This window comes from Odocoileus virginianus, chromosome 22, assembly GCF_023699985.2.
Source record: "Odocoileus virginianus isolate 20LAN1187 ecotype Illinois chromosome 22, Ovbor_1.2, whole genome shotgun sequence".
Classification (NCBI taxonomy): domain Eukaryota; kingdom Metazoa; phylum Chordata; class Mammalia; order Artiodactyla; family Cervidae; genus Odocoileus; species Odocoileus virginianus.
Window position 1 is genome coordinate 25,137,490 of NC_069695.1, and position 12,895 is coordinate 25,150,384.

A 12,895-nucleotide genomic window follows, 5' to 3' on the forward strand; every position below is an offset into this window, starting at 1 on the left:
CTTAATTTAGGAGAGTGATGTCAACTTGGGATGGATTTGTAAAGCAGCCCATTTGGTTGTAGGACATGGCTGCCTGGAGGTTCCCTGACCCCATGAAAAGGTTTTGATTCCCCTGATCACTTTGTAAGGAGCTAGTTGTGATTGTTGTCTAGTTGCCAAGTCGTGTCTGACTCTTTGCGATCCCATGGACTGTAGCCTGCCAGACTTCTCTGTCCATGGGGTTCTCCAGGCAAGAATACTGGAGTGGGTAGCCATTCCCTTCTCCAGAGGAGCTATTTGTCCTTGCCAAGTTGTGAGTCAGTGTGGGTGGGGCTGTGGCATGTGCTAATGATGAAAACTCTGAGAGTTGGGGGTGACAGCCTGCTGGGGCATGCCTTTGCGCTGTGTCCCTCCCCAGGCCGGGCATTTTAACCTGCCTGGCAGGGTGGGGCAGCCACTGTTGGCATGGAGACAGGCCACATATGGCTTAGAGAGAGACAGGTGAATTCTGATATCTTAGTTCGGCAGCTCTCTGTAGATGCCAGTAAAACAGAATTCAAGGAATGGTGTTTACCAAAGAGCACTGGAGTCTTGAATATTTAGCATATTCTTCATTCACTGAACTCTTATTAAGTGCCTTTTCTGTACCAGGCACGGCCAAGGCAGCTGCTAGTTCACAGTCGCTGCTCCCTGGAAGCCCCCAGGCCTGCAGGAGACACAGTGGCAAACAGTTATAGCAGCAGGAGTTAATCCTATGACCTGGCAAGGTGGTGGTGGTTTGGTCGCTGAGCTGTGTCCAACTCTTGCAACCCCATGGACTGCAGCCCACCAGGCTCCTCTCTATGGGGTTTCCCAGGCAAGAACATTGGAGTGGGTTGCCTTTTCCTTCTCTAGGGGATCTTCCCGACCCAAAGATTGAGCTCGCTTCTCCTGCATTGCAGGCAGATTCTTTACCACTGAGCCACCAGGCAAGAACACAGAGCAATAGGAGCAGACATGAGGGTCATCCTTATAGCTTCTTACAAAAGGGAGGGAGGGAAGGTAGGAAGGTAGATGGGAAGGATGGGAGGAAGAATGGAGGAAGGAAAGAAGGAAAGAAAAAGGTACAGTTCTAGAAGGGCTTCCTGGGACCAGGAGAAGGAGGCATTGAGGACATTATGGGTTTGTATAGATCGAGGTGGCCTAAACATCATTTGAAGTTTTCCATTAGATGTTACGTTGACAATTTTACAGCAAGTGATAGGAAAGCATCTTGAAGAGACACCTTTTTTTAGTTTACGCCAAAGTGCCGTGCAGGCTCTGGCAGCATGAAGATTTTGAAGGGTCTGCTGTGTCACACATGTTGAGGACTTTGAATTGTGTCCTGAAGGCATCAGGTCACCATGGAGGAGATTAATCAGGGAATGGTAACTCATTCCAGTATTCTTGCCTGGAGAACCCCATGGACAGAGGAGCACGCCAGTCTATAGCCTATCAGGTCGCAGAGTCGGACACAACAGAGCAAATAACACTTTCACTTTCTTTCATGAAATAATTGGCTTTTTAGAAAGATCACTCCTGCTACCAGTGTGGAGAGTGGGTTGGAAGGAGAAGATGGGAAGCAGACATCCTTGTTAGGAGAATCTTGAAATAAACCAGGCAAACAAGGGTGAGGTCCTGGAGGAAGGCTCTGAAACTCTGGAAGGAGGAGAGTATTCCAGCTACCTTCCTAAGATACAGGCACTACGACCTGGTGAGGAGGTGGGAGGTAAGGGTGGAGGAGAAGCAAGGGGCCTCAGAAATCTCTGGTTCCTGTACTGTGTGGGAGTATTTGCCAGATAAGTAAAAAAAAAAAAGTGTCAGGAGAACATGGTAACCACTGCGCTACGGAAAGCACACTTAAGTTAAAAAGTAAATTTCAGAAGCAGAAATTTAGCAATGCATAGTTACTCGATGCTTTCTTTCTGTTTACAAATGGTAGTAAATCTAGATTCCTTGGACTTCAATGCCAATGTCAAGTTCAAGTTTCTTACTGAATTCTAATGCCTGGCTTATCGCCAAGATTAGTTGACAGTAAACCTCTGCAGTTCACTGTGGTGGTCTCAGCCTATGGGGCTGTGGCACTGGGACCTCGTGTGGCAGCTGTGATGGACAGACAGGTTGGTGGTCATGCCAGCATGAGTTCCAAGGCTTCTCTTGTGATCAGTATGCTCTTGGACACATCTAGTGCCACTTCTGTCAAGTTAGGTGACTGTTCGATTAAAGTATGAGCAAGTTAAAGATTATGCAAAGACTAGAATTGTTCTGACTTACCCTGATCTTTTTTTCTTCATTATTGTAAATAATAATAATAATTCTACAGCTCTGTTACCAACCTTTTACATGAAAAAGGGCAAAGGGAAGGAGTGGGATTTAGCTAACTCTTCAAATGATCTACTATTTTTAACCCTTGTAGAAAATCTTTCTAAAATGCATGAGACTTCTCTTGCTTGAGAAGTAGGGCTAACCCAGTCAGATCTTTGATCTACCTTAGGGACTGCCTCAAGGGACCGTGTTGCAGGTTTAGATGTTAACGTTCTTGATAGAAATGTAGATTCCTTAAATACAAGAACGGTTTGAATATGTATATGGGCTTCCCTGGTGGCTCAGAGGTTAAAGCGTCTGCCTGGAATGCATGAGACCTGGGTTCGATCCCTGAGTCAGGAAGATTGCCTGGAGAAGGAAATGGCAACCCACTCCAGTATTCTTGCCTGGAGAATCCCACGGAGGAGGAGCCTGGTAGGCTACAGTCCATGGGGTCGAAAAAAGTCGGACACGACTGAGCGACTTCACTTTACCTCATCAGCTTTTATCCTTCACATCATATAAAAGGCCTGGAGCTTTAAAACTAGGCTGACCTGGATTCACATTCCTACTCAGCTTTTCTGGCTGTGTGACCTCGGGCAAGTTAATTAGCCTTTCTGAGCCTCTTTTTTCTCACCTATAAGATGCTTATCTTAACAGGACTCTTGCTCGACCTCATTATCTATCCGTCCGTAATGAAGTCGAGCAAGAGCCCTGTCTTTCCGGGAAATACTTCCTGATTAAGACATTCTGTACGTGGCAGCAGGTGTCCTGAGGTGAGTTCTCCCTAAGTGTTTAGTCTGATAGGTTTTTCCTTCATTTATTGCTGTCTTTCATTATCTATTTAGCCCCTAAATTTAGTGGCTAAAAACATCATGGTTTATTTCTTGCAATCCTGTGGCTTGGCTGGGCAGTCTTTCTGCCGAACTTGCTGGAAGGTCCGCTGGGGACAGCTCAGTGTCTCTCTCCCTGTGGCCTTTTGTCCTCGAGGAGGTCAGACAGAGTACCTCTCCCCACCCCCAGCAATCTCAGGGTTCCCAGAGCATGAGAATGGAAGCCACAAAGCCTGTCATAAAGCCACAAATCTACAAAACCTGGGTTCTGAAATCCCAGGACACGCTTTCCCCTTATTCTACTGGTCAAAGTCAGCCACGCAGCCAACAAGTGATTTCAATAATTAAAGTGTGAAAGACAAACCCAAGTTAAGGCAGAGAGTGGGCAAGGGACGAGGGAGCTGCTGGTACAGACTGGGGTGGGGGGAGGCCTTCCTGAGGTGGTGACTCCCCGCATAGAGAACTGAAGGATGCGAGGGAATTCGGGAAGGGCGCTGCCCGCAACGACCGACCGGCCAGAGCAGAGGTCCTGAGACGGACGGGAGCACGCTGTCTGCTGGGAAGGGCTGGTGCCTGCAGGCTTGAAACAAGCCCAGTGAGGTCCCCCAGAGCCACATCTGGCTCTGATCAGGGCTGAATGGGTGTTCATCTCTTTTCTTCTAAACAATGGAAGTGGAAATATGTTTAATTCAAGATAGTCATTCAGTGGGAATCTATGAAGTTGAAATTTTACTAAATAAGGCTCGTGTGTGTGTGGGCATGCTCAGTCGCTCATTCGCGTCTGACTCTTTGTGACCCCATGGACTGCAGCATGCCAGACTCCTCTGTCCATGGGGATTCTCCTGGCAAGAATACTGGAGTGGGTTGCATGCCCGCCTCCAGGGGATCTTCCCAACCCAGGTCTCCCGCACTATAGGTGGATTCTTTACCATCTAAACCACCAGGGAAGCCCAACTAAGGCTCAGTTGGGGGAAAAAAACTGTTCCCACAGTCATGGATGCTAAAAGATTACAGATATTTTGTAAACTAATGTCTGCCGAAGAGGTTCCCGGATGGCATCTCTGATCTTTCCTGGCCAGGTGTCTTACTCCCTTAAAGATGAGTCTTTCTCAGTCTTCTGGGGTAGGACTGTATGTAAGCCATTTATTGTTCAGTCACTGAGTTGTGTCTGACTCTTTGCCACCCCATGAACTGCAGCACACCAGGCTTCCCTGTCCTTCACCTTCTCCCAGAGTTTGCTCAAACTCACGTCCATTGAGCCGGCGATGCTATGTAATAGTCTTATCCTCTGCTGTCCCCTTCTCCTTTTGCCTTCAATCTTTCCCAGCATCAGTCTTTTCCAATGAATTGGCTCTCCGCATCAGATAGCCAAAGTACTGGGGTTTCAGCTTCAGCATCAGTCCTTCCAATGAATATTCAGGGTTGTTTTCCTTCAGGTTTGACCAGTTTGATCTCCTTGCAGTCCAGGGGACTCTCAAGAGTCTTCTCCAGCACCACAGTTCAAAAGCATCAATCCTTCAGCTCTCATCCTACTTTATGGTCCGACTCTCATTTCTGTCCATGGCTAGTGGAAAAACCATAGCTTTGACTATACGTCCATTTGTCGGCAAAGTGATGTCTCTGCTTTTTAATACACTGTCTAGGTTGTTTGTCATAATTTTCCTTCCAAGGAGCAAGCATCTGAATTTCGTGGCTGCAGTCACCATCTGCAGTGAATTTGGAGCCCAAGAAAATAAAATCTGCCATTGTTTCCACAGTTTTCCCCATCTATTTGCCTTGAAGTTATGGGCTTGGATATAAACTATAGATAACTCAGAATCTGGGTTTCCATGGCAGACACCTGGGTGAAGGAGAAACACACAAAGCGATGAAGGATGGAGAACCCCTCTGAACGTCTCTTCCTCTTTGCAGGCTGTGACTGTAACCTGGAAGGAGTTCTCCCTGAAATCTGTGATGCCCAAGGGAGGTGCCTATGCCGCCCTGGCGTGGGGGGCGCTCGGTGTGACGCCTGCCGCTCGGGTTTCTACTCCTTCCCTATTTGCCAAGGTAAGTGAGCAACATGAACATAGTAACCATCAGTCCCCTGAGATAAGTCTCCTTCTAAGGAAATTCAGAGTCTCCTTTTGGCAGAACTGTGTGGCCTACCGTTTAAATGAATGAGCTGCTGGCCCATGTATGTATGTTACATGTGACCGTCCTCCTACCCCGGCCATGTCACCTCCCTGATTTTGTCTTTCAACCTCACCCTTCCTCCCGCCCCAGGGGTCAAGCACATGGGCTCTGGAGAGGAGGTGGTACCTGAACAGGGTTTAGGAACCTGCCAGGCAGACGGGCGGAGGAGGCTGGGGATTCCCGGAAGGAGGACAGCACCTGCCAAACCACAGTCTCCTCCTGTCTGCTTGGCTTGTCTCTTAGTCTCCCATCCTAGTAAGAGTCACCGAAGGGGCTGGCAGGAGGGAGAGGGAGGAGTCTGGCCCAGGCCCCGAAGAACAACAGGTGTGCGGTCAGTGATGCGTGTGTGCGAAGTCGCTTCAGTCGTGTCCGACTCTTTGCCACCCGATAGACTATAGACCGGCGTGCTCCTCTGTCCATGGGATTCTCCAGGCAAGAATACTGCAGTGGGTTGCCATTCCCTTCTCCAGGGGTATCTTCCTGACCCAGGGATCGAACCTGGGTCCTCCCCCATTGCAGGCTTTCCTGGTGGCTCAGACAGTAAAGAATCTGCCTGCAGTGTGGGATACTCAGGTTCGATCCCTGGGTCGGGAAGATCCCCTGGAGAAGGGAATGGCCACCCACTCTTCTGAACTAAGGGCTTGAACCAAACCCATAAGGTAAATCCCAAATTAATTCAAGGTATCTTAACTCCAACATCTCATTATGTATCACAACATAATAATAGAAATAACACACACAGTAAATGTAATACCCTTGAATCATCCCCAAACCATCCTCTCCTGCCCCAGGCTGTGGAAAAATTGTGTTCTATGAAACTGGTCTCTGGTGCCAGAAATGTTGAGGACTGCTGCTGTACATCATTTTAAGAGCCTGTAGCCCCAGTCCTGGCCGATCTCCCTGTATGCACAGATGTCTGTGTGCCACATCCCCACTTGCTTTTCCTTTTGGTCCCTCGACCTGTCCTGGGCCTCTATCCTCTGCCCCTCTTCTCAGTCTTGGCCTCTTGGGCCACAGAAACCCTCTGCAGTCCCCGTCCAGAGATTTGGATCACCCACAGATGGGAGGGTAAGGAAAGGAGTGGGGTATCTTTACTTTCTGTGCCTTGACTTCTGCCAGGGAAGTTCAGTATTAGGAGTTGGAACACCCAGGTGTTTCCCGTTGAAACGTCAGTATAGCTGATCCTTATTTGGAGTTGTGTGAATTATCCTAGAGGCAGATTCAGTACTGAGCTGACTCTGGTCTGGGGTGGTAACCTCATCCTTGCAGGTGTATTTTCTCCATGGAAGGACATCCCAAATAATGAAGGTTTAGAGCATGAGGTAGGGATGATTACATTTCTAATTTAAGCTGTATGCACCAAATGTCTCATTGACAAAGTGAAGAAGAATTAGCAGGTGGGAGACGAGTTGGAAACCTTCCATTTCAAGGTCCACTGGGGGCCAATCTGGGCTTCCCTGGTGAATCAGATGACAAAGAATCTGCCTGCAATAGAGGAGACCTGGGTTCAATCCCTGGGTTGGGAAGATCCCCTGGAGAAGGGTATGACTATGCTCTCCAGTATTCTTGCCTGGAGAATCCCATGGACAGAGGAGCCTGGCGAGTTACAGTCCATGGGGTCACAAAGAGTAAGATTTGACTGAGCAACTACACTTTGACTTTTCAGGGACCAATCCCAGAGGAGTTTATGTTAGGAGCAGGCGAGGTTATGAGTAGTGAAAATGAAGTCTGACAAAAAACAGGAGAAAGATCAGGGCAGCCTCGTTCCCGGTGGCGTGGTGAGGTGTGCCGCCAAGTTTGTTCTTCCAGATTTGAGCCATTAGGCTCTGGAAGCCCTTGGGATGCTCTCACATTCTGTTGCCAATGGTCTCCCTTCTCTGGCACTCACTTTTTCTAACAGCTTTTGTGATCTTTTAATTTTTTTTTTTCCCTTTGGGCAGTGTTGAAGCCAGTGGCCGAAGGCCAGATATGCTGAAATCTGAACTTGGTCTAGCATCAAGGTCTGACCCAGTATTTCAATTTGTGATCTTTCTTAGATGAAGTTGGTTGCCTGACCCATGGAATTTTAGAGTCGAACCTGTATAGCCACAAATGCTACATCAGAGGGTCCAATATATCTAGCCAAAGAATGCTTGTGTGGCTTTGCTCTACATTGCTTTAAAATTTTTTTTTAAATCTTCTTAAAAAGAATCCTAAAACCCTTCCTAATTGTTCTTGCCAACTGCAGTTCAGCATTTATGTTTTGCATTAACTTAATTTGCTCCAGACTTTAAGCGCAAGGCTGTCTTCTTCTCATTTTATTTTGGATTCACTGAAGTGCTTGCAGTTTGCTTGATTGGAGCTGAAAGTCAAATCATAGATGTGAGGCCATGACGAGAATCGTCTCTGTGTATTTCAGTTTTATGTTTGTGTTGACGTCTGGCTTGGCACTTTACCTGTAAGCAGAAAACATACCGAGGCTCTCTGTGAACTTGGTCCTTTGGCGGGGGCGGGGGAGGTGGGGGAGGTGGGGGGGTGGGGGGTGGGAGGTATTGTTCCCTTTCATCCTCTCAGTCCATCCTTCCTTCCTTCCTTCTCCTTCTTGATTTTTCTTTTCCTCTTCCTGCCTCTTCCTGCTTTTTCCCTTGTGCATTTTGCTAAGTAGCCACTAGCCAACACTTAGAGCAGAGACCAGGAGGGTGGGAGTGTAGAGAATGGGGGCCTCCCATGGCTGGCACTGAAGCCTGTCACAGTGAAGCTGCCCCCAAACCTCAGTGTCCCGGGACCTGAACTGTCCCCATGGGAGTTTGCCGTAGTCTTTGGATTGTGGTTACAGGTAGTTCCTTAGAAAAGTCCTATATGTATGTTACCAGTGCATGGCTAACCTTTTCCTACACGTCAGCGTATTCTTACAAATCAGACAGACTGGCCCTGGAAAGAGGCCAGATGCATCAGTGGAAGGCGGGTGGCAGTTCAGGGCAGGTTTCTGACCTGGGATGCTCCCGGGAGAACCCTCCCAGCCTTTCCCAGGGGGAAAACCAAATCCAGAAGGATGGGCCAAGTCCTGTGCAATTTTGCTTTGAACTGGCCCTTCGCTTTGCAGTTCAGTGTTTGTCTAGAACATTGAGGCGGTTGGAAGAAGCCTTGGGATTTTCTGTAGGTCTGATCAGTTAGCCAGAGAGGTGGAGGGTGTTCACTATGATGGAACTGAAATGCTGGCTTTGTGGCTTTGATGGAGAAGGCGCCAGCCTGCTCCTCCAACAGACGGAAGAGCTCCAAAATCCTGGGCATCTAGAGCACCCCTAGATAATAAGGGGCTCTCTTTTTCTCGAAATTTACGTGTTGCCTGGCTGTGTCGCCTCGCTCTGTGAGTTTATTCACTGACACGGAAGAGGGTGGCGTTCCCCAAAGTGCCTCACACAGCAGTGTTGCAAGATTCAAGGAGAAAATAAACATCAGTTGAAAACTACAGGGCTGGACCCAGAAAAGGATTTCAATAGTTGCTTGTTCCTTCATTTAATAAATATCTGTTTGGCATGTCATAGAGACCAGGACCCTGTATGCAGGTCAAGAAACAATAGTTAGAACCGGACATGCAACAATGGACTGGTCCAAAATTGGGACGAGTATGTTGAGTTTTGTATGTGGTCATGCTGCTTATTTAACTTATATGCAGAGTACATCAGGCGAAATGCCGGGCTGAATGAATCCCAAGGTGGAATCAAGATTGTTGGGAGGAATATCAACAACCTCAGATATGCAGATGATATCACTCTAATGGGAGAAAGCAAAGAGGAACTAAGGAGCCTCTTGATGAGGGTGAAAGAGGAGAGTGAGCGACAGAGGATGAAATGGTTTGATAGCATCATCAACTCGATGGATGTGAGTTTGATCAAACTCCAGGAGACAGTGAGGGACAGGGAAGCCTGGCGTGCTGCAGTCCATGGGGTTGCAAAGAGTCAGACATGACTGAGTGAGTGAACAACAACCAGAAAAAAGACTAGGACTGTGCTTGAGGCTGGAAGATTTGAGGGGAGCACAGCAGACAGGCTCCCTGATTCTTTGTATTATTAAATATCATCATTTTTTAATACTCTTTGAAAATCAAAGTATCTCAAAGCAGAAGCACAGTGAAGAGCAGATGAGAAGAAAAGATTCCAAAAACTCAGAAGGACCTGGATCAAAGCAAAGAGCAGATTTAAAATATTTGCAAAGCCTAGTGGTATTTCCAAGCCAGTGTTGGGGTTTGGGTTTGGGAGCTGGCAGCTTTCATCGATAAGCTGGATAGAAACCCAAAGTGTGATGCCAGATTGAGTCATTCACGATTTAAAATAATGTACCTGTGTTTAAGGCCGTGTCTTTGTTTCCACCTCTGGAGTGTGTCTGCGTCTTCTGAGGCTCCCTAGACAACCCCTCTGGTCCTGGGAGGAGTCAGTGTTTTTAATTTCACCCATGTGATGCTGGCTGGAGCTGCCTCCTCTGTTGCTCCAGGCTCCTGTTGCTGCTCCAACTGCCAGCATGAGTGTTTGCTCTCTGCATTCCCTTCCTTAAAGGAAGAAGAGCAGAGAGGACCTGTGTCAGGGTCCCTCTCCAAAAGGACAAAGGGACAAAGGTTCTCTCCAAAGGGACAGAACCCATAGGATGTGTGTCTGTACAGTAATCCCCCCACCTATGAATGGGTTCCGGCCCCAGAGCACGTTCATTTGTCCTACAAAGTAAGCCTAGGTACCCACTGACACATCGGTTATATAGTACTGAACTCTGTGTGCATAGATGCTCAGGGGTGTCCGGCTCTTCATGCCCCCAGGGACTGTAGCCCACCAGGCTCCTCTGTCCATGGGGATTCTCCAGGCAAGAATACTGGAGTGGGTTGCCATGCCCTCCTCAGGGGATCTTCCCAACCCAGGGATTGAACCCAGGTCTCCCACATTGCAGGTGGATTCTTAACCATCTGAGGCACCAGGGAAGCCCCTGTACCGTGCTGTAATAGGTTTACAATACTTTTCATGCTAAGAATACATAAAAAACAAACACGAAAAATAAAGAAAGCACTTTTAACCTTATAGTACTATACCTTGAAAAGTACAGTAGTACAGTGCAAGGGCTGGCACACAGGGGCTGGCATCACCTGACCAGGCAAGAAGAGTTACTAACTGGAGGAGGGAGAGGAGGTGGGAGGTGGTAGAGTGGAAGGCTCGTCAGCAACAGGAGACGGAGGGCAGGCTGCAGTTTCGCTTGTGCCTGTCGTTGGAGGAACACACGTTTGCATCTTTGAAAGCTTGCAACATGAGGGTTTGTATATAAGGGACTTATTATATCTATGGATATAGATAGATGTAGATATAGATAGATAGATTTATTTTAAGGAATCAGCGCTTGTGTTTGTGGGGCTGGTGCATCTAAAGTCTGCAGGGCAGACCAGTAGGCTGGAAACCCAGGGAGGGAGGGGGGAGTTGATGCTGCAGCTGGCGTCCACAGGCTGTCTGGAGGTGAAATTACTTCTTCCTCCCTAACCTCAATCTTTTCTCGTATGGCCTTCAACTGATGGGACAAGGCCCATCCAGACTGTGCAGAGTAACCTGCTTTACTCGAGGTCAGCAGACTTAAATGTTCATCGCATCTAACAAAGCACCTTTTCAGTCGTATCTGGACTGGTGTTGAGCCAACATCTGAGCCCTACAGCCTAGGCAACGTGCAAGCACAAACCATCCCAGAGCCCAAGAGCGTTTTCTCAGTCGTCTGCCCCTGGGTAGGGGCCTGATCTCTGCAGACAGGCCTGGAGGGAATCTGGGGCCTCAGAGGATGCTGGCCCGGATAGCCGAAGAGCTGAGTCCTTGTCCTGCTGTCTGACGTGAGCTGGCTGAGCAGCACTAGGCCTGTTTTTTCTTTTCTCTAATGTTTAGTTTCTTCGGACCATGTCACTAATTCTCTAGCCCCTCTCGTGGAGTTCTACCCCACTGGGCTCTTATCAAGTAGATGCTAATATTATTCCCACTTAAAAAGGGGGAAACTGCGTTTTAGAGCAACAGCGCGATCTGTTTCAGGTTCCAAGTCTGATTAGAGGTGAAGCTGGAACTGTCTTTGGGTCTTTCGGGCCCCAGCTCCGTGCTCTTATGCGGGTCCCGGGCACCCCTGCCGTGGCTCTGACTGAGGTCTTTTCATCCAGCCTGCCAGTGTTCGGCCCTTGGGTCCTACCAGACGCCCTGCAACCCGGTGACTGGACAGTGCGCGTGCCGGCCGGGGATCACGGGGCAGCAGTGTGACAGGTGTCTCTCGGGCGCCTCTGATTTCCCCCACTGCGAAGGTAGGGAGGACCGCAGATGGCTGGGCGGTGGGCTCCTCTCCACCTTGTGTGTGTGGCCAGCCCCTCCGAGAAGCCTGCAAAGCCTGCCAGGCCCACTGCTGGTCACCGCTTCACTTTTGACCCTAATCTGCCTGATTCTTCCTCTTGTAACGTGAGATTGACTAAGGCAGATTAATTAACTTTAGACGCAATTTTCCTATGGGTGGAGAGCAAGGGGGCTCTGTGATAATGAAAGAAATAAGTCTTGGTTAGCTAAAAAATGTACTTACAAATTCTATAACAGCTAATTGTTAGTGTGTTAGTCACTCAGTCGTGTCCATGACTCCCACCAGGCTCCTCTGTCCATGGAATTCTCCAGGCAAGAATGCTGGAGTGGGTTTCCATGCCCTTCTCCAGGGGATCTTCCCTCAAACTCCAGTCTCCTACATTACAGGCAGATTCTTCACCTTCTGAGCCACCAGGGAAGCCCAGCATTGAATTGGACAATTAAAAAAAAAACAAAACTCTTTGTATAATACTGCCCTCTTCTGGATAATTCTAAGGATGTTCAAAAGTCTAGACTCATTTCCCCAGTCTCCTTTTCATCATTTAGAAATGAACTTTTAGGAGGAGGCAGGGAAGAGAGTCGTTGAGTGACCAAAAGGGTGATTTCGGGAGTGAGGACCATGAAGGCTATTAGAGGTGTCTTTTTGTGAATTATTGAGTTGGCCCAGAAGTTCTTTTGGGTTTTACCATAAGATATTACAGAAAAATACAAATGAACTTTTTGGCCAACTGAATACATGCAAAGTCCTAGCTACCCATCTATTAAAAAAATATAAATATAGATGCACTGGTTTTAAAAACAAGGAAACCTTAAAGAAAACAAACCTTGAAACATCAAAACAAAGGGACAAATGAACATTAAAACCCCAGATATTTCTATACCATATAACTATTTATACATCATATCCAGGCTCAAGCAATGTCTGTGACCCAGCCGGAACTCTGGACTCCAGTTTGGTAAGTAGAAGATTGTTAAAGGGTTGCAGTTCTAACTATTATTCTGATACTTATTTGAGACTGACACATTTGTGAGCTTCCTGAAATTAAAAAGTAAATTAAATTAAGACCTGAGGCTGAATTGCTTGAAGAGGCTATTACTCTTTTTCAAAGTGCGTATATGATATTGTAATTTCTTTTGGTCAAAAACAAAAGAATATGGTTTATTTAAACTTTTTGTAGAATTGTGGAGTCCTAGCGTTCCTCTGAAGGCATTGCCTCCCTAGAGACTTGCACATAAGCCTGACATACATAATTAAAATTA

At 47.6% G+C, this 12,895-nt stretch overlaps 1 protein-coding gene across 3 annotated transcripts in view; it reads left to right on the forward strand.

Moving 5' to 3' along the window:
- Window positions 1–12,895, forward strand: part of LAMA3 (laminin subunit alpha 3) — a 246,512-nt gene that overhangs the window by 85,167 nt on the left and 148,450 nt on the right. For all 3 annotated transcript variants that reach the window (XM_070452750.1, XM_070452751.1, XM_070452752.1), the window contains 3 exons: window positions 5,046–5,180; window positions 11,452–11,589; window positions 12,545–12,591. In XM_070452750.1, coding sequence (XP_070308851.1) covers window positions 5,046–5,180; window positions 11,452–11,589; window positions 12,545–12,591 — 320 coding nt within the window. The remainder of the gene's footprint in view (window positions 1–5,045; window positions 5,181–11,451; window positions 11,590–12,544; window positions 12,592–12,895) is intronic.